General features: G+C 32.6%; 2 protein-coding genes across 3 annotated transcripts; both read left to right on the plus strand.

Moving 5' to 3' along the window:
• Positions 1 to 260: 260 nt before the first annotated feature.
• LOC136346820 (alpha/beta hydrolase domain-containing protein 17B) lies at positions 261 to 8,167 on the plus strand. Its single transcript, XM_066296277.1, has 2 exons — positions 261 to 424; positions 984 to 8,167. Exon 2 carries the CDS (start codon positions 1,291 to 1,293, stop codon positions 2,149 to 2,151), a length of 861 nt encoding a protein of 286 aa, XP_066152374.1. The 5' UTR covers positions 261 to 424; positions 984 to 1,290; the 3' UTR covers positions 2,152 to 8,167.
• LOC136346819 (uncharacterized) lies at positions 699 to 21,977 on the plus strand. Of its 2 annotated transcripts, XR_010733372.1 has the most exons (12): positions 699 to 958; positions 11,097 to 11,300; positions 11,428 to 11,540; positions 11,597 to 11,993; positions 12,110 to 12,231; positions 14,079 to 14,682; positions 14,776 to 15,058; positions 15,465 to 15,741; positions 15,793 to 15,924; positions 15,980 to 16,245; positions 18,977 to 20,389; positions 20,446 to 21,977. XR_010733372.1 is itself a non-coding variant. In XM_066296276.1 (11 exons), exons 1-11 carry the CDS (start codon positions 877 to 879, stop codon positions 19,899 to 19,901), a joined length of 3,405 nt encoding a protein of 1,134 aa, XP_066152373.1. In that variant the 5' UTR covers positions 699 to 876; the 3' UTR covers positions 19,902 to 21,977. The 2 variants fall into 2 exon arrangements, 1 of the variants encoding a protein (XP_066152373.1); XM_066296276.1 differs by having other exon boundaries at positions 18,977 to 21,977.
• The last annotated feature ends 73 nt before the right edge of the window (positions 21,978 to 22,050 follow it).

The raw sequence follows: 22,050 nt of genomic DNA on the forward strand, positions 1-22,050 counted from the left end.
AATGTGTTGCGGGATGCAACTTCCTAGAATAATAATCAGTAATTGTTAATATATTATTATTGATGTGAAGACTAGTAAATGAAATCAAAAATCAATCGTTAATCGATAAATACAAAGAAAAGAATGTTATGTGATACTCGAAACAGCTTTATTGATGGTTCGAATTAGAACTTCATTTACTCTCGCTAAACTTCTTATTCTATCCACATTGTTTACATGACTTTAACCGTAATGTTGACAAGTGACACCCATGGCCAACCTTAGAATTCAAAAATAATTAGTTGTCAATATCAAATTCAGCAAATTTCCCAACCCAATTTAACAACAACAGAAGTTTTATTTGGTTTATTGTCGCAAATTAAGCAATTAAATTGAGGAATTGCTAAGTAAAATTGGATTAGGAAGTGTGCTAATATTCTGGCAGGTAAGCTACAATTTAACTTAACCCCCACGGACGATTGTAACAATGGCAATATAATACACATCCAGATAAATTTCATCTACATTTTTAGGATAATCAAAAATAAATATTTGTATCACCTTTTGTTGTGGAGGCAAAACTACTTGAAAGCTTTATCAGAATTTCCCTTTCTGAACAGAATTCAACGATCTCCCATATGATACTTCCATGATTTCCGTCCACACAAAACCTATTCTGTCAAAAATCAAATTTAGTTCTAGAAGTTTCCTGCAACCAGTCACAATTATTTGTATATGCGAATCGTAATTAACTTTATCAGTACTTTTGGGTTTTACCTTTATGCGTTCGGGGAATTATATCCTGTAACAATTCATTCAGTTTTTGTGTTTAGTTTCAAGCTCAGTACTTGCGAAAGTGGACGTTCTAAATGAAAATTCTGAAAATTGAAATCAAATATGGAAGGGAACCAAGTTACAATGTTTGTTACATGCTTGAATCAAGAAGCAGTTATAACTCTCTCTGAATATGATACTGTTGGTAAGTTTAGTTTTTATATTTTCAGAAAAGAACATTAGTCCACCAGTAGTCTCTAAACATTTGCTCCATCGTCTTGGGATTCACACATTAAACCATCAGTCTGTTAAGTGGAACAGCTTTCAAATAGTTTGAGGGTCTAGGCTTTCTCCCCCTTTCATTAACAACAAACATGCATATGAATAATTGCATATTAGTGTATAATATGTAGTGTCAATCTTTTACTTGTTTAAAATGTTGCAAGCAGTCTCAGGACGACAAAGTTTTGATTTTGTCATTTGCAAGTCTTTGCCAAACTTTTGTTTATGAAAACCAATCACCTAGTGTTATGAGAAATGAACGGTTTAAGTTTTAGTGAGTTTTGTTGCCTATTTTGTTGCCCACCTTGCCCTAGCAAAATTGCTGCAAAATTAGCATTTATGCCTCCAGAGCCAACATATGAGTTTGCATCTGAAGAGAATGGAAAGTACAGTTTTGCTGTTACTGAAAGGGCAGAGTGGCAATTTAGTGATAGGGAGAAAGATCTCATAGATGCTTTTTATACACGAACAACTAGGGGGAATAAAATAGCTTGTCTGTTTGTAAGATGCTGTAGTACAGCTAGATTTACAATACTCTTTTCACATGCCAATGCAGTAGATCTTGGCCAAATGAGCAGTTTCTATTATGGTCTAGGTACCCGAATGAACTGTAACATATTTAGTTATGATTATTCTGGTTATGGAGTAAGTGGAGGGAAGCCCTCTGAAAAGAATCTCTATGCTGATATTGATGCAGCATGGCAGGCTCTTCGAACAAGATTTGGGATTAGCCCTGAAAATATAATTTTGTATGGTCAGAGCATTGGCACTGTCCCTACTGTTGATTTAGCTGCCCGCTATGAAGTTGGAGCTGTGATACTACATTCACCCCTAGTATCTGGAATGAAAGTTGCCTTTCCTAATACTAGGAGAACATGGTTCTTTGATGCCTTTCCAAGTATTGATAAAATTCCAAAAGTTAATTCTCCAACGTTAATTATTCATGGAACTCAAGATGATGTTATAGACTTTTCTCATGGACTGACAATATTTGAAAAATGCCCCAAAGCAGTGGAGCCACTATGGGTAGAAGGAGCAGGTCACAATGATATAGAGTTGTATCCTGTTTACTTGGAAAGGTTAAAAAGGTTTATCACTGTAGAACTAGAAAACTGACAATTGCACAATACAGAAGATAGGACATTCCATGTAGAACCACCAAGTTTTTAGCTTGTGTTAGTGGGAGATGTGCAACAAATTACAGGGGTCCTGTTAGAAAATTTAATTTCAATTTCAGCAGTTAAGTTCATATATAATATTCAAGTTTCTTTAATTGCTATTCCTTATGACTGGAAAATGCTGCTAAGCAAATCTTTTGTGATTGTTATTAGCAAAGTGGTTTGTAGTGTCCTGAATTGCTGGACAAGAATAACTACAAATTAAAAGACACTACTTTCTGCAAAGCTATTTAATTTATAGCAATTATAGCCAAGGTTATTGAGTTAGGTACTTATGTTTTTTTACTCTAATATTAAGGTACATTCATTTTTGTTATGAAATTTTAAAGGTAAATTGTTTTTATCTAGCTAATGTAAAAAACAAGCAGTAAATGGGCAGTTTTTTAAATAGAATTTTATACTTTTTGAAGATTTTTTTAAGGTGTGGTAGCAGAGGTTAACTGAAACAAGTTTCTTCTGAAAAGTGTATTCTAACATACAGAAGGTATTTAAAATTGAATTGCATTTCTAGAAATTTTTGGGTATTAACTCTGGAGTGATGTGTAATATTGGGGTTTGGTTTTTCCTGGTAATAGAATAAGAAAACGTTTTAAATTATACTTTTTTCTTATTTATTGCTTATTCTCATATTTTCTTATGTGTTCAGCATTTCAATTTTAAACAAAATATGTATCAATTACACACATCATACACAGTATGCTGAGAAATTTATAAGAAAATAAAACATTTTTGAAAATACCCTGCAATCTTTTTGTAGACTGAAAAATTGAAAGTCACAGATCATGTTATGGGATATAAATCCAAATAATTAAATGTCATGATAATGAAACATTTAAAATCATTCTAGCTATCAAATGCAGTAGTTGAAATGTAACCATTTTGCAGTGAATTTTTCTTTACCCTGTGTACCTGAAAAAATAGCTTTTATTCACGATAAATCTCTAACTTCAATTCTAAAAGAAATGGCATTGAAGTTTTTTTTAGAATCAATTGAGAAAAATCTCTTTAATTTATAAACTTTGGCTAAGGCATTTCCGACACGTGGGCTCTTAAAATTGATGAAAAAAGTTGTATCAATGTGTTTTGTGAGCAGCTTATTTGTATTCAATGTGTACAGTTAAAACGAGCCGCTCTATACTATTCCGTTGAGATTAACGTTAAATCAAAATCATGATACTAACGTCTCAATAATCGTTATATATTTTAACATGCGAATTATATATATAACCATTCATGTTAAAAATTTCAAATCGGAAGAGTGATCGAGCTGCATCTTGTTTGAAAGGTCTTTTCTTTATTTTCTGTTTGGACATGTATTTTGTGAAGTAAAAATTTAATACCTTCAGTGTCAGACCGAACATAATATTGAGAATTCTATCAAGGGATCGCCTAATATACAGCAGTATCCCTATGATAGAATTTTCAATAGAGACCAAAGCAGCGAAGTTTGCAGATATAAATGATGAGTTGAAGGGGCTGAAGTAAGCACCTTAAAAAGTAATTTTCATTCGCTTAGACACGAGTTTGCGTGATGGAAAACTACATCATTTTTAGTTAAAGTGTTTGCTATGGCCTCGTAATGCGATAGAAATAACGCAAAGTTAATTACAGGGCTCTAGCAGTTACCCTAAGAATAGATCTCTAAGATAAGTTTTTTGCCCAACCTAGGTACTTACAGAGACATAACAGTTGATCACTAAAAAAAACATGACATTAGATGATGAATCGTAAACTTAGGGACCTGGTTAAGGCATGTATTGTTTACAATTAAACGTCTGATTGCAGATGACCTACTTCAGTAACACTATTTTGAGTTTTACACTTACAGTTTGAATCCGTGTGACCTAGCACAAAATATTTGCATAAAGACGAAGGGTTTGTTATATGAAGCAAACCTGAAGCAGACACCAGTGTCTGCCATGGCGCTCATTGTGTCGAGAATAGTCAATTCCCATACAATTCCACAATTTTGAGATTTATTGTGATATTTCTATCTTTTATACTAATCACCAATATTTGTGGAATCATTTGGGGAGCCTGTCTTAGACGTAAAAGTGATATAATAATGTTTTAATTTTTTTTACAGTAAACCTAGCGTCAGTTAGAACAGGTAGATTTTCGAAATGGCTTTGGAAGTACCTTCGAACTTTTATGTAAAATTTTTCGCCGGAGAGTCATTTATTGTTAAATTTTCATATCGATAATAACCATATCGTATTCATTTTAATAGGTTAAATAAATTCATTTGACTTTTTCGATTGCATTGATATGACGACATTAGAGGGAACGCAGCTAATTCTCATTGTTTTTCCCTATCTATCTAGTGCTGTAATTTTGTCTCCATATTTATTTTGTGTGCAGTACGTAGCAACACTTCAATTAACGTTTTGTTTATTAGTGTTTACAAAAAAATTAAATCCACTGTTACAACTATCCAAGTAACTGACAGTACGTCGTAAAACCCATTACATTGTAAAGAATCAAATGGTCTAGAAATGTAATTCTTCTTATTTTTTTTTAAATCATAATGAGTTCCAAATTTGTTAGTTTTTTTAATAAAGCTTCTGACTTAAACCTACCTATACGCTTAAAGAATTTAGGTCGCTCGCCGGTGAACCCAATTATTCTTATCGTCAATAAAGGTGCACTTCCATTGTATAAATAACTGTTTTTGCTTAGTTGAGCTCGCAAAATCACTGACACACCACTATACCTTTAAATGCTAATAGAAAGGTGGTTGAAAAATTGATTACGGGTTTCGTTTACAAGATTGAGCACTTCTACACAGAAGATTGTATTTCTGGTCACAAGTATTTCACAATTCTCTTTCCAACAAATATTAAAGTATGGTATGTATTCCAAATATTTAACAAAAAATTAAGTATTATTTTAAACATTTTTAAAATAACACGGAATGCAGATATAAAATGTCTCTAATTGAATACATTCCTGAATTACGGTCATATTCAGATGTAAATAAAATTGATGAAATTAGCATATTACTTTTTCACTTCTTCTTTTGCTTAGACTGTACATAGAGTGTCTTCCAGTTACGGTTGGCTGGATTTTGATTTTCCGTCATAATACGGGGATAGGGTCCAGTCCATATGATCTCAGATAACTTATTTTGAAAGTGCATCCTAGCTGTTTTATAACTCGCGCAACAAACTTTTTTGAACTATTTCTTTGTTTTAAGTAATTCATTACTTGTTTTATAAAAAGTATATAATTATATATATATAATTATATATATATATATAATAAAATATTGCTAGAAAAATTCGGATTTTGTTGGACAATTAATTTAACACGATATTCTTGGCAACTATTCAATGTTTTCCGTCAATTTTTAACGATTTTAGACTTCAATTTGTGAAATTTTGACGTTGGAATATACATTTTCAAAATTTATTATATTACGAATGTGATTAGTGATATAAATGCAAAAAAAACTAAGGATTTTTTCCAAAACACATTATTTTTTCCCCAAAGAAAGACATGTACGTTTTAATGGTTTTCACTCACACCAAGGGAAATTATGAAAAATTTAACATTATGGCAGTTTTCGAAGTCTGCATAAAACTATCGTATTATATATGCACCTTTGTCAGAGCAGGGGATGAGTTATTTGCGATTTTTGTTCAAAGAAATAAAGTTCTTTATGTATAAAATGAATACTGATTAAAATACTGTTCATTTTTGTATAAAGGGTCCAGGTTGGTGGATTTAAAAGCATTAATTTAGATAAAAATTTAGGGTGTCTATCCGTTAGTCTCAGGTTCATTTGAATGAAATCAAGCAAGTGTTCCTGCTTTGCAGTATTTAAATTTAATTCCAGCCTAGGAAATAGGAATCTTTTTTTTTTGTTATTTCTAGAGTACATATTGCAAAAATTTTGTTACAAAATATTTCGTATCGATTTAATTAAACAGTAGTTGGGAAGCGAGTTCGGTCGTTGTTCGAACAGAAGCGAACTAATTTGCGTGTGTACGTAGACATGAAAAAAGCAAGAAATATTTCATGAAAAAATGCTATTTTTTAAAACTGTTTTCTCCAAAGAAAGCAATTTTATTTTTGGCGATTTGTTATGATCAACACTGGAGGAGTTGGCGGTATGCGTTTTTTTATGTGGAGGAACATTATTCGTCAAATGCACGAGTCGTAACTTTTATTCAATACATGTTCAAAAACGTTGTAATTATACTGCCAAACCTATTGGCTGGGAGCGTAGAGACAGTCTAATGCATAGCACTACAAAGGAAAATTCGAATGTATCATGCACGTGACGAGGGTGATCAATGTATTGTTAAGGAAAACTGTAAACTAACAATATCTCTAGAACACATAAAGTAAATATTATTCTAGGGGGAAGGAGCCAAATCTAATTAGGCACCTCGATATTGATCAATAGTTATGTTTTGCAGAAAGCTTGAATCGTAGAGTTCATCTAATCGCTACTAACCAACAATCTCTATTTTTCGTCTACAGCAGAAGGTAATCCGTTAAAGGGTTGTCGATACTAGAACTGAGACCTAAAACTGGTTATCGTTGAAGCATTCGCTTTGTTATTTTTTGATGGAGTTGATACTGACTCACATAAAAAGTTTGCAAAACGCGGAATTGCTAATGCCGTATATCAAATTATAAGTTTGGCCCACTCTTCATTACTTTTAAACCAACTTAAGAGCGTTCTTTTCTTAAATACACAGTGATGAGGGTAAAAAGTGTCAAAAAACATACATAATGTGATACGCTTTATCGCGTAGCAGCCCCAAAAAATGAATTTCACGGCAATAGTTTTTTGCAGTATAAAAGGACAATGTACATTAGAAGAATTGGATAGAATCGGAGAAAATCGTACTTAAAACGCAGCGTTTGATTCAATAATTCATACCGCCAGAACCATACGAAATATTGAGGTAATTGTTGATTTGAGTAAAAGTTTGAGTTATATCGTAAAGCTGGATTTTGTCTATCTCTGTGTAATCCATTTAAACTCTGTGCATTTGAAAATCTTATTTGTTTAGTAACACGGTACTCCCAGAAACGGGACACTCCCGAAGTTGTTGCCAATTTCGAAACTATTATCCAGACCCCAATCTCGTCGAACTTCGGACTCTAAATCCCTTCTGTCTGAAATGTTGATATTTTCAATTACCTTTTGTGCTAATTTTGTAACCTTGATCGAAATTTGATTTCACATTTACAGGTCACTTCACAGAGCCTGTGGCTAAATACTTTTAATTTCCGCATATTTCGATTATCGTTTTTAAATCTCAGACTGACTATAAGGAGAACTTTGTTCGTTAAACCGATGCTCCAATGTAAATTTAAACGGGTTACGATAGCAGTAATCTAGAAATTAAAGTATTTTTGATAAATACAAACCGTTCATTTCACTCATCAGGTTACTTAACATTGTAGCGTAAGATCTATTTTATAAGATGTAAGTATATGTGTAATAAGGCATGAGAACCCGTTTTTATAAAATCGAACAAAGACCAAGTTTTTATTAACTGCTCGAAACAGGGACATTTTGTAACATCTAGTTGAACATCAATAATATTTATGCTAAATCTGTTAAAGTGAAAATATATGCGGTACAAACGCGTCTTCATTTACTTTTTTGTTAGGGAGTAGCAGGATTCTATTTGCACGACATATAATGGATTTAAATAACAAAATAAGAACGAATTGAAACCGTAAAATATTTTTTATCTATGAATTGTTTCCTTCTGAGAATCGCACAGATGTAAGATAAGATACATTTTTGTATTATACCAAACGCATTTGAATTCCTGTTATTCTCATGTCCAAATAATGTATTCAACCATTAATGATAGAATGTAAGAATAAGAATTATCAAACATTTATCTTCCTGTGTGCTAGTTATAATGAGAAGTGTGTTATCAGAATTATGTTACTAAAATAAAGTAAGAGATTTGATTAAAAAATTTCTAAAATTTTATTTAAAGTGGAATAGAGAGATTTTCATTTTACCCGTCACTTAAAACATTTAAAAACCTTACAAATTCGTAAGTTTCTATTTCGTTCTGTTTCATGGATGTTCAGAAATATTTTATCTAAAGGATAAAACACTTCTGTTTGTGTATAGGTAATAACAGTATTATAGTGATATGACGAATACTCAAGTACATCTTAATATTTTCCTCTCAGCAGTTCGTTGATCCCGAAACAGTTCTACGAGCTGTTTTTTCTATTTAATAGATGCAAATATTTGGTAATACAGAACCATAAATAAAACTTTCAAAAAAACATGATTTCCCTTCATAATTGTCCAGATAATGATTCGATTGTTGTGTCCTTGTTGTGTGACACCCATCTTGTGCGAAGAGAATGGACATTTTGAAGTACATTGTATTGCAAGGTATGAGGCGTGAGATAAGCCCACGCTTGTAATTTTATAGTGTTAGGTTTTTCGCTAAATAATCTCCTTATAGGTTTTTATTACCGTTTTCTCATAGGTACTTAGAAACTAATTAATTTTTATTGTTGATGAAATGAAAGCCGTCATAAGCAAATTTAGGAATATTCGATTCTATCCATTCGCACAATGATCACGTTTGTATATTTGACGGTTTTATAGAATCTTATCAAATAAGTAATTGTTAAAAAATCATAATTCCGCTACACCAATGTAGAATCACTAAACTTCTGGATAAATCAGACGGACCAATCGAATTTTTAGAGCACATTCAAAGTGGGAAATTTTTAAAATAATTAAAAAAAAATCGGGTTTTGGTATCGTTGATTTTACCTACATTTCTCGAGTACCCTGTACCTCCGCTCAGTTATTAGGTAGGGATTTGTACTTCGGTGACTTAAAAAAAAACATTTAATGGGTTTAAGTCGGAATTTCGTGGGGGCCACAGATGTGTACTACCCTAACCGATACGTTGATGTGGAAAATTCATGTTTTAGAACTGCTTTGCATGCATATATAGGGTAATTAGCAGGAGCGTCAGTTGGATAAAAGAAAGCTTTGTCTGGGGGCTGAAGGGAGACCCTTCGACACTAGATGAAAATCGCTTCTCAAGAAGCTCAAGTGTCGTTCCCCATTCAGTTTTGCCGGAAGTTAAACTGTTCATACAATTCTGCAACACACATTAATTAACAATCCATCGAAACTAATGTTATTTTATAAAATAATAATTTTCTCTGTTTTACGGACGACTATTTTTGTAATTAAATTACGCCTCCGTGTAAATGTTATGTCGTCGGTGAATAACATTTTATTAAAGTACTAAGGCGTTGTTCATTGCATTTGTTGTGTTTTTCTCGCGATGGTGCTTTTGGAATAATAAATTGCAGAAACCAATTCTGGGTGTGAAAAGTCTTTGGCAACAAATTTTTAACACCTGCGAAGTAGTATGGACACAGCTTCTCTGTACGTAGAAGCCTACAAATTGATAATTTGCTGGCCCTCGTGTGTTCCCTTAGGATAAGTCTGGATCCTTCAGTATGTGGACGAAGCTTTCCTCGTTCTGGTCTACAGTAGGAACTTTTGTCCTCCCATTGTTGCGAACGACTTCTCGCGCATTATAAAGTCGTTTGAATGTTCAATGATCTGATTGTCTATTATTGAGAGAAAGTTTCAGGTATCTTTACCAATACGATTACTTTTAGAATTAATTTGGACATAAACACAAACTATCAGTGTGTCGCGAGGCATTCATGAAAGTATAACACCATTTGCTTGTCCTGCTAATAAAAAAACTGTTGGTATAGTTAAGACTATCTATCGGTATTACGAACGTTAGTAAAAATGTAGTAAATGGTACCCGTGTGACATTTTATTGTTTTCGTGACCTATCTGGTAATGCACGCAGTTTCAGGGGTCGAAATGAATTTATCGCCTGCGAGAACCTCTTTTAAAGCAATTTCGAGCTCGAAAATCAAAAATTGCAAAATTTATTCCTATTTTACAGAATTATGCAAAATTTTTGAACCCCTTGTAGAATGATAATAAATAATTTTTGTATAAGCCAAGTTTAACCGAATCACTTTATTTTTCTACCTTCCAGCACTGAGTATTCGAACGGTTGTTCTGAGATGTTGTGTACACTGTTTATTACAAAAGTAAGCCTTTAAATTGCTGGGCATTCAAAAAGTGACCCGGAGGCGAATCTAAAAGACAACAAGTGACTTCTCCTTCGAAAAAAGCATACGAATACATTTTTGATCACTAATTCTCTAGTTTTTCCAGCCTGTGCCGTAACCAAGCGATTTAAATTTTCTATTGCTAAAAATAATCAATTATCCATTAAAATCAGCTTCTGGAGAACGTCGATACCAAAAACCGATTATTGTAAATTTATTAATTGATTTTTTAAAGGATAAAAAGTTACTAACGTGAGGGCAAAATGGCCTAACTTATTTTTTAATGCGATTTATACTTTTGGTATATTCCTGCCTTGACTGGCACAAATTTATGGAACATACTGCATATATGACAATATACCAAGTATGCATATTTTTGTGGGTGTTTGTAGAGTCCGACGGCTGTTAAGAATAATTTGTCGTATTTTGAAGTAACTGCATACAGTGTGTCCTCGAATACGTGCAACGACTCTTATAAAAGCCAGAAAGTTCTCGATTTCAAATTGAATTTTTGTTGTTCAGCCCTGTTTAGTTAAATACTAATTTTCATACTACAAATTTTCATTTAATTAAATTAAAATAAAGGGGATACTATTTTAATGAAATATTCTATACACTATTAAATTGTCTCTTTTTCCCTATATAACTTGTTTATCTTCAATGTGCAATCTTTCAATTTAAATTGCAATAATTTCTTGGGCATCGTGTTATACCTACAGGATTTTCGGAGTACTTGCATAATGTTATTCTTGTTTCCTCCAGAGGAACTGAAAAGAGAAATAGATGTTAGATGGCACATCCCAGTGAAAAATCAGCACATCACAGGGTGGGACAACACACCTTCAAGCGATGATACTATTCTACAATTATGTTGCCAGAGTGATATAAATTGCCTCGAAGTCAAAGATATTGGCGGCACCTCGTCCACATCAGGAATCACACAGGATGATTCAATGGACATTTTTGGTATGTATTCTGCTAAACTCTTATTTAAGGAACGAGAACGTAGTTCTGATTTGTTCCAATGTTTCGATATTATATATAGATGGATTTTCATGCAATTATTTGAGGTAGTGTCCTTATTTGTACCTAGATATGGAAATTGCTGCTATAACATCATTAAAACAAAAGCTGCCTTCCAATATAAGAATTCAAGAACGTAGTCTTTCAAATGCTATATCCTCCATTTGTAATACCACGCATAAGGTTCGTTTTAATTTGTATAAATGCACTTACATATACCTTTTAATGATTTTTTGCAGAAGCAAGCATTATTGATTTACCTACACAATTCCGAAGATTTGTTCTCTCAAGATTTTCTTTCTCATATTCACGACGAAGAAATCAAGTATATTTTAAAAGAATTTTGCGTTCTGATTGGCTGGGATGTGGAAGATTCCACACGTCATGACGCATTGTTGCGTGCAGTTCGGCCTTATTCAGAATTGTCATTTCTGCCTGATTGGATTTGCCGAAGATTAGGAGGATTGATATGTTTACTTCCCGCTGGTTCTGGAATAACTGTATTTTTCGCTTTGAATAGAAATAACTCTGTCTTTAATATCATAAAGGAATATTTGAGAAATATGCAGAGAGAATGCATCGATAGTGACGAGTTTATTGGCACTTCAGAATGTTCCAATCATACTAATTTTGCCGGTGAGCGATTCAGGACGAATTATTAATAATTATCGAAATTATTATTTAGCTAATTTTTTCAAAGGAATTTAGTATTACGACAGGGTTCGAATCTATGGTTAAAAGTTTTGTTTCAGAACAAGAAATCGCAGCTGTCGAAAGTTTAAAAAAAAAACTGCCTTCACATATTGCAGTTACGTTCGCAACGTGTAGTTTGGATGACGCTATTCAGGCTATATGTTCTCCGCAATTAGATGAGGTAAGTTTCTGTAAGCGATATGTCAGAAATTATGGCGAATTCGGGCATCCAAAAAGTACGTGCTCTGAAGAGTCATATGGCCATCGAAAGCTATCTGCGTCGGTCTTAACAAATTGTAGGATAGCTTAATAAAAACTAGTGATATAATGCGGAACTCTAAATTTGACATAACACAACAAAATAGGTTTTGTATTACATTGGTTTAACATAAAATAATTGGATGGAAGAGAAATCTGCGATAAAATAATAAGAACAAAAATATACATATTCTCATGAATCTATTGGAAAATTCATCCTACATTGTGTTCTCGGGGTTCGATATAAATTTCTTCAATGTAATGACGGAAAACTTACGTTGTTCGCCTTAATTTGTGTTCCCCTTTAATCTTGTATTTTCTTCATAGAAAGCTCGGGAAGTAAGTATGTATGAGCCGACGTTGTTTTAACTGTTTCTATTCACATTATCTTTGCACGTTATAATTGATTAATACTTAATTCCTTAAAAGTTTTTCATATGTATTTCGGCTTTAGAGAAATACAATGACGTAAATATTGAGTTGAGTAGTAGTTCTTCTGGATTTGGTTCTCGGTTTGGCTTCGATTTGAAAAGTAGGTTGCTTCTGAAGACAACTTCTTTTACTACAATTTACTCATTGCTTTATGGATTTCGGTTTTTAGAATTATATTTCTGAAAGCTTTAGTCCCAAAAGATCTTTAGGCTTTTGCGTTGTAATGAGTTGTAAATAGGCAAATGCCTTAGTCGAATTTCATAAATTGAAGAGACGCTAAAAGTCGTATCGCCTAGAAATAGGGTCGTAGATTGACGTAGAGCAAATTTTTCACGTATCAACCCACTGCATTTGGTAGCTTTAAGTCTCATGGCTTCTTGAGTGCATCCTTTTTATGAGAGTTAGAAAAAAATATACATAAGTATGTGTGTATTACTTGCAGTTAATTTTGCGTTTAACCTGTGAGTAAAGGTAAGATTTTCCCATATATGCAACTTAAAGTTCATTAGATTGAGGCTGATTTTAAACTATAAAACTTTATTTTAAATACCAAATTTGACGTTCATTAATTTCATTGTCCATTTGTCAAAATTTTCGTCTATGAAGCTTTGATCCGTCTTGAAAAATTAAATCGTACTCCCTTGTACCCCGCCGGCCGTTGTGGTTACATCTATAATCAAACGATTCAGTTCAAGTCTGAAAATATTAAATATAATAATCATGTTATTGGTTAATGCCATTTTAGATAACTCCTGTTATATTGCGAAATCGTAATACGTACTGAGTTAAATTTATGAGATTCAAAGGGATTTCATTGATTTGCTTATCGTACTAAATATCGTTGCATAAAACTATGTAATTCTTATCTGATTATATAAATAGCTATTGTCTTCATTTCACAGAATGGATAAACAATTTTGAAACATATTTTTTATCGGAAATATGTCTCATATTATCTCACATATACACACACATCACATTTATGAATATGATGAATTCATCTCAATCTATGTTTTAAGTTGTAGCCGATTTTTTAACGCATTTACGACAATAGATAACCAATCAATGTTTCTTGCTTCAATTTAGATTTTGAGTGGCGGTACCTATTTGTTGTAAAAATTGCCCAAGAGTTACTTCTATTAGTCTTTGTTTATAATTGCAGTTTTCAATCTTACTGGGTTAATAAGATCCATGAGCGCACTGTAACATAGGAAATGAATGTTGTTTGTTTAATAATAAATTTTAAATGCACCCGTTTGTATGATGTACCTACACAAATAATAAAAACCTAATAATAATAATATTTAAACTATATAAATTGTTTGAATACTTTTTCAGAGGAAGATTCTATTACTCTACTTACACAACTCCTGTCAACCATTTTCCCAAATGTTCATCGATAATTTGCGAAATGAGGAACTTATGACCATTTTAAATAAAAGTTTTTTGATATTGGGTTGGAACATAGAAGACTCTGAATATCACGATGCCTTAGACCGTGCCTTAAGTCGTTATGCTAATTTAACCATAGTATCCGACATTGTTCAAAATAAGGGTGCTATTGCCTTATGTATCCTTCCAGTAAATGACACTATAAGTGTATTTCAATGCCTACGGGGAAAGATTTCGTTAAAAGATTTTATAAAAAGCTTAAAAAATGTAGAGAAAGTTTTTAAAAACGAAATTGAAAAAGAACGAGAGTTGAGGAAGCTTGAAGAAGAAACTAAGCAATCAATTAATCTGAACGCGGAAAAAATGCAAAGTATATGGGCTGATATGTTGGGAGATCGGGATTATGACAGTTTTGAGTTCGATGAGCATAAGTATTTGAAGCAGAAAATTGGTTTTGGTTTAAAAGGACCCCCGAAAAAGGAGACTGGGTATACGGAATCTGAAGAAAAGGAAATTGACCGATTGTTTCGTATAATTATAGAGCAAAGTCGTAAGTATCTTGTTTAATATATAAACTAAGTATGCAGAATTCTTAATATGTTATAGAAGATTTCTTAATTGTAATTCTATATTTTTTCCCTAGAGTTGTTTGCTGAGTATAAAGACCACATAGAGATAGCTTTCATATTCAATTGTCTGGTACCCCTGGCAGAAGAAAAACTAAACAGAGCTAAAAATTTTCCTGATTATAAACCCAATGAAGACATGAATCCTGTTCCCGTGTTTATTTTGAGAAAGTGTCGGGGTGGTGGAAACAGTTGCAGAATTTTCATCGATAGCATGGGACGAGTGTATGAAAACTGGCAGGATTACTTAACGCAAAATAAATATCCAAAATGTGAAATGGTTGTTCCTCTCGACGGGAGGTAAGCATTTGTGTGTCGAAATGAAGCTTATAATTTTCAAATTAATTGAAATGGGTGGATTGATTATTTAGGATGAAACGAAAGAACATAAGCAATTTTGAATTTCGGGATTAAGATGTAAATTAACCAAAAGGATGTAATTGAGATGATCAAGGTATTTAATTGTCAAGGATTCAATTCCTGGGAGTATAACAGTTACTATTCTTGTAAAATGTTATAAAGTATGTTGACCCATTTTCAATGGGAGAATATATTAAATTTTTGTACTCGTATCCTAGTTATTAGATTTCAATATTCAATTTTGACATTATAGTCTAAAATTATTTGATCCGTTTTACTTGGTTAAAAGTTTTGTTTAAATGAATTGTTCGATACTGGGAGTGCTATACATGTTTTTTCATTGCAGATATCAGGTAATAGATAATGAAGTGCTGCTAGAAAAACATTTGTCACCAGCCTGTCACTTAGACACAAAGCTTCTCCAAGTTGGTGACATTATAAGTACTACAGCAGGCTTTGCTTCAGGAGCAATATTTATAACTGCAACTGTGACTAGTATGGCAGCCATGCCTATAATAGCCCCTTCGGTGCTGATTGGAGCTACTGTAGCCGGAGCTGTTTCTGGTGTCTGGGCGATCGGTAGAAGTGTCCAATCTTTGGTTGATAAGAATAAACATAAAGAAGTTAGTCGTTTCTTGCTATATTAAATTAGATAGGGAATGGTGAATTTTTAGTCAATGAGTTTTGCAAATTCCGAGGCTCGGGGTGCTTATTTGAACATCGTGGCAGGATCTTTAGGGTTTGTTGGGGCGGGAGCTACCATGACTCTTACCCAATGTGTGCAAAATGGTATTAACATAGGAAAAGTAAATTGTAAATACTCGAACTTGGAACATATCTGAGATAATTCCTTCTCTTTAGAGTGCAACGTATGCAGTAAACACAATTGGTGCACTGACTATAAGTGCTGGAGGAGCTAGTTTGGTTAATTCAACTTATGAGGTTATTGACCAATGGATCAGTAAAAAAGAAGCCCCATCGACTTTAACCATTCTACAATTAGGTTCATCAGTATTGTTCTTTGGACATGCAGTTTACAACTTTAAAGGAGCGCAGACTATTATTGATGAAACACAAACCAAAGTGTTACAGGATTATCAAGATTCTTTGAGGAGTAACAGACACAGGTTGGTATATTATTATGTATTTAAATATTCATACGGTCTAAATGTGAATCTGAATTTAGCTGACCTAGCAGTCTCGTAATTTGCGTTAGAAGAGACGCAGACACACTTCCTTATAAAACAATTCAAGTAATTATTTTAGTACAACGTTTTAATTTATAATTGAAAAATATGTTGAAACAACGTTATAAGCGCTAATTTTTTTTTAAACGGGAAAGAATTATTTTATTATTGATAGATTTGGGAAGTAAAGTGTTCAAAACTTAATGCAATAATTACGTTACTTATATGATATATAATATGTTATGATATTGGGTTGAGCAAATTTGCTTCTCTGAATCAATAGTAAAGCATTTTTTTCTCTACAGAGATCATATTTGGCACTTCATTAATCATGTGCTAATTTCTAACTCAATTAATTCAGTTAAACACGTAGAAAATTATAATATAGCTACTAAATTTAACATTTGCTAAATTTCTAATCTCTCTCATGTGTCAAACTTGGCCACTGTCATTCTCCTTTGTAGATAGATGAGAGTATTTCAATTATATTATATGTATATAAAAACACGACATATAAAAAAAAACACCCCGTAAAAATAGTTTAATTTAAATAATCTTTGGTATGCATGTTTGTATATAGGGACACAAAAAACGATTAAACTTTCAGCCATATTTATCATCGTATTTACGAGTTATCATGAATTTTAGTTTTGTTTACTATAAAAATTGCAATAAAATGTCAACAATATAACTGCAAAATATTATTTATTGATGTGTTGTCTGTTCAGAAAGTGCTTTTAGATTAATCAAATATGCTTAGACGCAGAATGCAGCGAAATTTTTATCAATTGAACGAGTTTGAGAGAGGTCAACTGGCAGGTCTATGAGAAGCTCGTATGTCATTTAGGGAAATCGCCACTTGATTGAACCGTAGTGCAAACACTATAGTGAGATATCGTCAGGCGTAGTTTTAAAAAGAGCAAACAGGCAGAAGGAAAAGTACTGGACGATCCTATAGAACTACAGAACGCCAAGATCGCCGCCTTCGAATTATAGCCCTAAGAGATAGGTTCGTCTCATCGAGGACACTGGCGGATCAGTGGTTTGCTGAGTATGGACTTCCCATTGGGATTCAATCCATTTATTGTGGGAAAAGAAGTTTTAGACTGATTTCCTACCATTCCCATCTTGTGCTACACTTTAAATCATCGTCAAAATCGACTGCAGTGATGCAGAGAACGGATACGTTGGAATCTGAAATGGGATAATATGATGTTTAGTGACGAATACAGATTCTGTTTGGGTATGCATGATGGTCGGATAAGAGTAAGAAGAAAACGGAGTAAAAGACGGGATCTTCAATTTACAACACAGAGGCTAATGCAAGACCACATGTGGCTAGAGTCACTATGAGCTTGTTTTAACAAAATGCAATCAATTTGCTACCTTGGCTGCCTCAATCTCCCGATCTTTCACCGAATGAACATGTATGGGATATTGTAATTAAAAGGTTGCATAATTTACCCCATGCCGTACAAATCCTAACGGCGCTATGTCGCGCTGTCCACTAAGCCTGGAATGAGATCTCCCAACAGGACATCAATTACCTCATTAGATCCATGCCTAGACGTGTACAGTAATGTATAAGATACTGCGGAGGACTCACAAATTTTGATTTTTTTTAACAATTAAATTTGTTCAATTGTTTAGAAAAGTATTTGTTTTAGTGTAAGAAACATACATATCAAGAATTATTAAAATAAAACCATTTTTACGGGGTGTTCTCTTTTCTATATTACGCAATATATATAGAAAAGACCACAAAGATTGTAGAGTTTACCTTGAGAAACGTTGGGAGATCATTAGCGTTTCGTCAGTGATCACAATTGTGAATGGCTCAACCTATTCACCGAATGCACTTGGCATACATCCCGAAAACAACTATGAACACCGCACAGAATTTCTTTCCTTATGTCAGTTTAACCTCGGTTGAGGGTACTTTTGTATTTTCGCCCTTTATTTTACATGCTTTTACTAATCGAAAACTATCAATATCCAGTTCTGGTCTGAAGGTAGGAACAACTTCAAAAAACACTTTTATTCCTAATGTATTTAATCCACTAAAGTTCCTTAAAAACTCTTCATAAATATGTAATTAACAGTATTACTTAATACCTGTAAGTATTTCATTTAGTACGTAACATAAATAGACATCTTATAGTTTTAGTTTCTGCTAGTTCCCGATAATGTTTTTCTTACTATTCATTTATTCTTAAGTTATTCATAGTGAAGTATTAGTGATTCCATCATGAAGAAAAATTGCTCAGAAATTGGTTATAAAATCAATATTAATTAAAGTCCCCGCTATTCCCACTCTCGTTCTATTTTTCGCTTTCACTATTGTATGCATTCATCGCATCACTAGCGTAGGATTGGCTTTTAAACATTGTGAATGACAATTATTGTCACTCACAATTGATTATTGTAAAGTGACTAATTTATAGATAACCAAATTCGCTCCTGATTATATTAGACACTTGTCTGAAACTTAGCAATATTTTACACTTAATACTGGAGTAATTATTTGAGCTAATCGAATATAAGGTCATTTATTAGTTTACTCTCTTGAATTTTTAGTATCAATAACGCTAGATCTTGCCAAAGTAAACTTATTAATGAATTTTCTTAGTCACAAATTTCCTTACAGATTTACAATAAGTTCACATTTCAGGAAAACCTTCAATCGTCTATTAAAAGAAACTATAAAAACCCAGGGAGATGGAGTTAGAGGAAAAGCGGAGGTCATTGCAGCGATCAGACAAATCCCTAACAAGAACGAAGTTTTCGCAGCATTAACACGCAACACTAAGACCTTAAACAAAGCCGGTGTAAGATATTCTGTTGAGGGTGGTAAAATCACTTTTGGTGGATTTGAAGTAGATATGAACAAGTTTATTAGCTTAAACAAGTCGCAAACTAAAACTTATCTTAGTACTCTTGGTCAAAACCTAGCATCGGAACAACCAATATCGTTATCCAAGTTTGATAATTTTAAAAGTGCTATAAATAGGGTGCTGAGCGATATTAAGGCTGATATATCAGGAATAAATACAACCCAGTTCATTGATTTGGCGATAAATATGTTAAGGTTCTGTAACGAGGATACAATGACCAAAGTGATCAATGCCACTCAGCAAAGTATTCATTATATCTTTACTAAAATATCTCGACACCTTGTAGACGAAATTGATGTGGTGATACCAAAAAATACGCAGTTTGGTGAGTTTCTGGGTGCAGTAATTTCGTTTTTCAGTGAAAAGGTTGAGGATTTGGAGGCTCAATATCTGCTCTTTAAAGAAACTAAAGATAAGAAATATTATCATCCGTTATTTGAAATAATAAATCCTCTGTATGCGAAACGGGCTGTGAAATTTTTCGATTATGTAGTTAAAGTGAGTTTTTCTGGGGAGAATCTCATGCCTATTATTCTACGTGAACTTTCGCAGTATCTAGTTACTTTTATTACAAAGAAAATTGTTGAGTATGCAGAGTGGACAGAAAAGACGAAAAGGCGTGATGAGCATTCTGCTGGATTAAATCTTAAAAGAATACCCTGCTCTCTTTGTAAGGGTTATTATTTTCAACATCAAGGCTAAGCTTTTGACCTTTAGATTATATTAATATGTATTTATATTTATGTTGAAGTAGGTACAATGAATATGAGGAAAGTAATAAAACACAAAATGAAAATTTGCAGATAAATCTGCCTTACGGTCGCCCGATTGATTCGATGACAAAACTTTTGAACTGAATCAAAAAGTTTCAGAATTCACTTGAAACATTCAGTTGTTTATTGATTAGTAGATACGTTTTCCAATAAGGTTTAAAATAGATATTATGACCACATTTGTTACCTGTGACCGTCTTTTCGTGCGAGATATTACCAAAAAAGGACATTTGTCTCTGAAACATGAAAACTTATTTCAGGCCATCCTTTTTATAGGAATTAATTAACTTAAATTTTTATTAATTATTAATAATATTTTAACCACCAAAGATTTAAAGTCTTTTCATATTAATTGTTAGGTAGTGTTAATAGATGTTCTTTGAAGGGCATAGAAGAGAACACCCGTTGACGTCGTCGGTAAGACTCCAAAATATTTTTATTTTATTAAAGGTTTATTAATTTTTTTTTTTTAGGTAATATGTGAAACTCAAATTGAATACAGAAGGAATTTGAACAAAAGGTCACTTCTGTTACGATAATAACAACATGAAATTACCTCTTTGGCGCTAACATCAGAGATACATTGCACTATATCTTAGTTTAAACGTCCAAAATCAAACTTATGATAAAGAATGTAAATTTGAGTAAAAAAATCCTCAAGTGGTTTGTTACCGAGATACAGAAAAATAATTGTGACTGAATTGTAAAACATAATATCTTTTAAAGAACTCCATTACAATTTATTTTACAGCTAATTATTCTTTTCTAAAAAAAAAATGTTTGTACGTTTAAGTGAAAAGATACACGCGGTTCCATTTGAAATAAAAAGTCAGTGTTCTTATGTTTGAGCTAGCTGCGCAATGCCTATTTGTGCGGGTAACTTGACATGTTTAACTATCCATATTTTGAATTGCTAATTCTAACACCATAGTGTTTATTGCAAGGCGGCATATCAATGAGATTGAATCTAAATTTCCATTATAGCTAACTGTACGATTTTGTCGTACATATAATAGTCAATACTCATATTCGTATTAAAAAGCTTATCCTAAATTTTTTTTGCCAAACAGACGTTATTGAATTTTTTACTAATCTATTAAAAATCGAAAATAGGTGTGTTATTATGCGAGTATCATTTCCACTTTGAAGTCTCCGACTTTTGCGATGGAGCCTTCTATTCGATCCAGATAATTAAAGGAAAATTAATTATGTTTTACAACATTTAGTAAAGTGAAATCAAATATCGTTGTATCGTGAGATACGTCTATACCACATTAATTTAATAATGCGCATTTCCACAATGAGTAGGAAGTTTTATTAGTATAGAATATATCGCAAACTTACGTATTAGCGAACAGTGCATCAATAACAAATTTTAAGTTTATTAAATTATTCAAATAAATTTGTAAAAACTAATAATTCAATTTTTTAAACATTTAACTAAAAACCTACTGCAATTACGTATTACAACATATAAATAATGCAACATGTGATTTATTTTTAATATTTAAATATTTATGTGAAACAATTACAATGGTACTTAAAACTATTTAAGTATAAGTGCGTTTTTTTGTAAGAATAATTATTTGCATTTCAAGGATTTCATAAATTTGGAAGCCAAATCGCAACAGTATAGAACATATGAGGCCTAGGTGTATGATAAAAGTTGCCTCAGTTACGTTTTTGGCAACCTACAACATGGAATTTATTGCGTTCCCTAAAGTTTTAAATTTCACCATCAAATTTTTATTTTACCCATTACCATCTTTGCTAGCAACTGAGTCGAGTATTGGCTGAGTGAGCAGTGTTGGTTAAGTGCTATAGAATAATCACTTTTTGGATTATTACCATTAGAGTTTGTTGATCTCAGTCATAAATTTGGGTCTACAAAGTAAATTGTGACGGCTATGCGAAATGCTTGGTAATTTTTATTGGTATGTTTCTATTGTATTATATTGTATTGTATTTATTGTTTGAGAAAATATATTCTCTTATTAATTTTAAATGTTACTTATTCAGTTGCTCACATTTTGTTTACCTTCATTGTTAATGTGTTGTCATAAAGACGAACAAATACT

Source organism: Euwallacea fornicatus, chromosome 24 (genome assembly GCF_040115645.1).
Source record: "Euwallacea fornicatus isolate EFF26 chromosome 24, ASM4011564v1, whole genome shotgun sequence".
NCBI lineage: Eukaryota > Metazoa > Arthropoda > Insecta > Coleoptera > Curculionidae > Euwallacea > Euwallacea fornicatus.

What these genes read in the sequence shown, in the direction of transcription:
- LOC136346819 (XM_066296276.1), top strand. Translation starts at nt 877, where the DNA reads ATGGAAGGGAACCAAGTTACAATGTTTGTTACATGCTTGAATCAAGAA. An exon ending in GTTCTCCGCAATTAGATGAG is followed by an intron (nt 12,232 to 14,078) that starts GTAAGTTTCTGT and finishes ATACTTTTTCAG; the next exon opens with AGGAAGATTCTATTACTCTA. An exon ending in GTTGTTCCTCTCGACGGGAG is followed by an intron (nt 15,059 to 15,464) that starts GTAAGCATTTGT and finishes TTTTCATTGCAG; the next exon opens with ATATCAGGTAATAGATAATG.
- LOC136346820 (XM_066296277.1), top strand. Translation starts at nt 1,291, where the DNA reads ATGAACGGTTTAAGTTTTAGTGAGTTTTGTTGCCTATTTTGTTGCCCA.